We start from the raw sequence: 2321 nt of genomic DNA, 5'->3' as shown, positions 1-2321 counted from the left end.
CCGTTGCCGGGGAAATGGTTTTATTTTTCTGTTATTAATTGTTTGATCTAGATTATTGTTTGTTACTTCTCAAGGAACCCCCGTTCCTTGAGACCGGATCTCACACCCGTTTGTAGTTTCTTTGTCTATGCCCAGGACCGTAAGTACTAGCAATCTTACTCCGTTCGATCTTGTGCCCGAAAGAACCTTTCGTAAATGAAGAAATTTCATCGCAGAGTGTGGGAATTACTCTTACTCTTATTCTGATCATAATATTGGCGGTCTTTTTCCTTCAGATACAAATACAGTTTCAGAGATAGAGATGGGTAACGGAGTAGTTGAGCCGAGGCTTACAGACTATTCTAAGCAAATTCTGTCCGTGCTACCCAAGGCAGTCATGCCTTCTATTGCAGCTGAGACTTTCAAGATTAAACCTGCATTGATAAATATGATTGAGAGGCACCAATTCGGTGGGGAAAAGGGTGAAGACCCTAATCTTCATATCCAGTCTTTCATTCAATATTGCTCTACTGTCAAGCAGAAGAATGTAACGCCAGAGCAGACTATGGAGATGCTCTTTCCATTTTCTTTGAGTGGGAAGGAAAAGCTATGGATTAACGGGCTCATTCGAGTAGCTATGAAAATCACTGACTGGGATTCTCTGGATCTTGCTTTCTATGTGAAATATTTCCCGCCTGAGAAGACAGCCCGTTTGACGAGCCAGTTCATTTCTATTACACAATAGGCAGACAAGAGCTTGTTTGAAGTCTAGGAAAGATTCAAAGACCTGCAGAGAGAATGCCCACACCATGGTCTACAACCGTGGTTCTTGATCCAACAGTTTTACAATGGTCTGGGTAATGAGTCTAGACTTATTTTGGATTCTGCTGCTAGTGGGAGATTCATGCAACTTGATGTGACTAGGGCTATGGAGGTGATTGAGGAGATGGCCATTCATAATGCCCAGTATGGGAATCCTAGAGGTCTATCTAACAAGGGTGGTAAGCATGACTTGAATTCCATAGCACAACTGACTGCCCAATTGACTGCTTTACATTACAAGTTTGATAGTATGCAAGCAGCAAATGCTCAATCCGCTCAACATGTTAGTGTAGCTGTAATGAATTCTCAAGCCGTTAATGTCTGTGATAGTTGTGCGACGTCTGGTCATTATGCACAGGAATGTAGGAGCTCCATTGAACAATGTAATGCATTCCAGGCCTACAAACAGAATAACCCGTACTCTAATTCTTACAATGAGGGGTATAAAAACAATCCCCTACTATCATACAGGAGTACTAATATTCAGAACCCCCATCAGGTTCAACATCCCCCACCACCACAACAACCATACCAACCACGGAATAACTACAATCAACAGTCTAGTGGACCACCTAGGTTCCCTAGACAACACACACCACATCCATCACCACAACCTCAACCCACATAGTTAGACCCTATGCTAGTAGAGATGAGGAACATGATGTTGAAGATGCAGAAGTCTCTGAGTGAAAAGGATGCTAAAATTGATGCTCTTGCCGCGCATAACAAGATCATTGATACACAGTTGGCACAAATGGCTACTACTCTTGCAGGGAGACCCCAAGGTCAACTCCCTTCACAGCCTGAGAATAGAGAAACTACTAATGCTATTACATTGAGGAGTGGAAGAGGTTATGACGGTCCTTCTATGCCTGTCGAGGTTGATTCTGAGTTGTCTGCTAGCGGTCTAGTTAATGAGGAAACACCAAAGGTAGTCATGGATGGTAACCAAGCTGAGAAAGTAGTCTGTGAAAAAGAGGCTACACCTGAGGTTAAGAAGGGGACAGATATTCATGTACCACCTATTGCACTCCCCTTCCCAAACCGGCAACTTAAGAGTAATCTAGACAAACAGTTTGGCAAATTCTTGGATGTGGTAAAAAACTTGCAGGTAACAGTTCCTTTTACTGAATTGATTTTACAGGTTCCTGCATATGATAAGTTTATGAAAGATATTTTGACCAGGAAACGTGTTTTTTGTGAGGTAGAGACTGTAGCTTTTAATGAGAAATGTAGTGCTTATTTACATAACAAGTCTCCACCTAAACTTAAAGACCCCAGGAGTTTTTCCATCCCACGTAACATTGGCATAGTTTTTATTGATAAGGATTTATGTGATTTAGGTGCTAGTGTGTCTGTTATACCCTTGTCTGTCTGCACTAAATTGAACATGGGTGAGCTTAAAGTTACTAATATCACTCTGCAAATGGTCGACCGTTCTGTTAAATACCCCTTAGGTGTTTTAGAGGACGTCCCCGTTAGAGTAGGTAAATTCTATAAACCTGTGGACTTCGTAGTAC

General features: G+C 41.9%; 1 protein-coding gene across 1 annotated transcript; it reads left to right on the top strand.

Annotated features, from left to right (window-relative positions):
- The first annotated feature begins 301 nt into the window (after positions 1-301).
- Positions 302-1429, top strand: LOC130470126 (uncharacterized). Its single transcript, XM_056839726.1, has 3 exons — positions 302-658; positions 821-913; positions 1043-1429. Exons 1-3 carry the CDS (start codon positions 302-304, stop codon positions 1427-1429), a joined length of 837 nt encoding a protein of 278 aa, XP_056695704.1.
- Positions 1430-2321: the final 892 nt, after the last annotated feature.

Source organism: Spinacia oleracea, chromosome 3 (assembly GCF_020520425.1).
Source record: "Spinacia oleracea cultivar Varoflay chromosome 3, BTI_SOV_V1, whole genome shotgun sequence".
NCBI lineage: Eukaryota > Viridiplantae > Streptophyta > Magnoliopsida > Caryophyllales > Amaranthaceae > Spinacia > Spinacia oleracea.
Note: the sequence above shows the minus strand (reverse complement) of the source record. Positions and strands in the feature narration are given on the sequence as shown.

What these genes read in the sequence shown, in the direction of transcription:
- LOC130470126 (XM_056839726.1), top strand. Translation starts at nt 302, where the DNA reads ATGGGTAACGGAGTAGTTGAGCCGAGGCTTACAGACTATTCTAAGCAA. An exon ending in CTCTGGATCTTGCTTTCTAT is followed by an intron (nt 659 to 820) that starts GTGAAATATTTC and finishes TTGATCCAACAG; the next exon opens with TTTTACAATGGTCTGGGTAA. An exon ending in ATGTGACTAGGGCTATGGAG is followed by an intron (nt 914 to 1,042) that starts GTGATTGAGGAG and finishes TTACATTACAAG; the next exon opens with TTTGATAGTATGCAAGCAGC.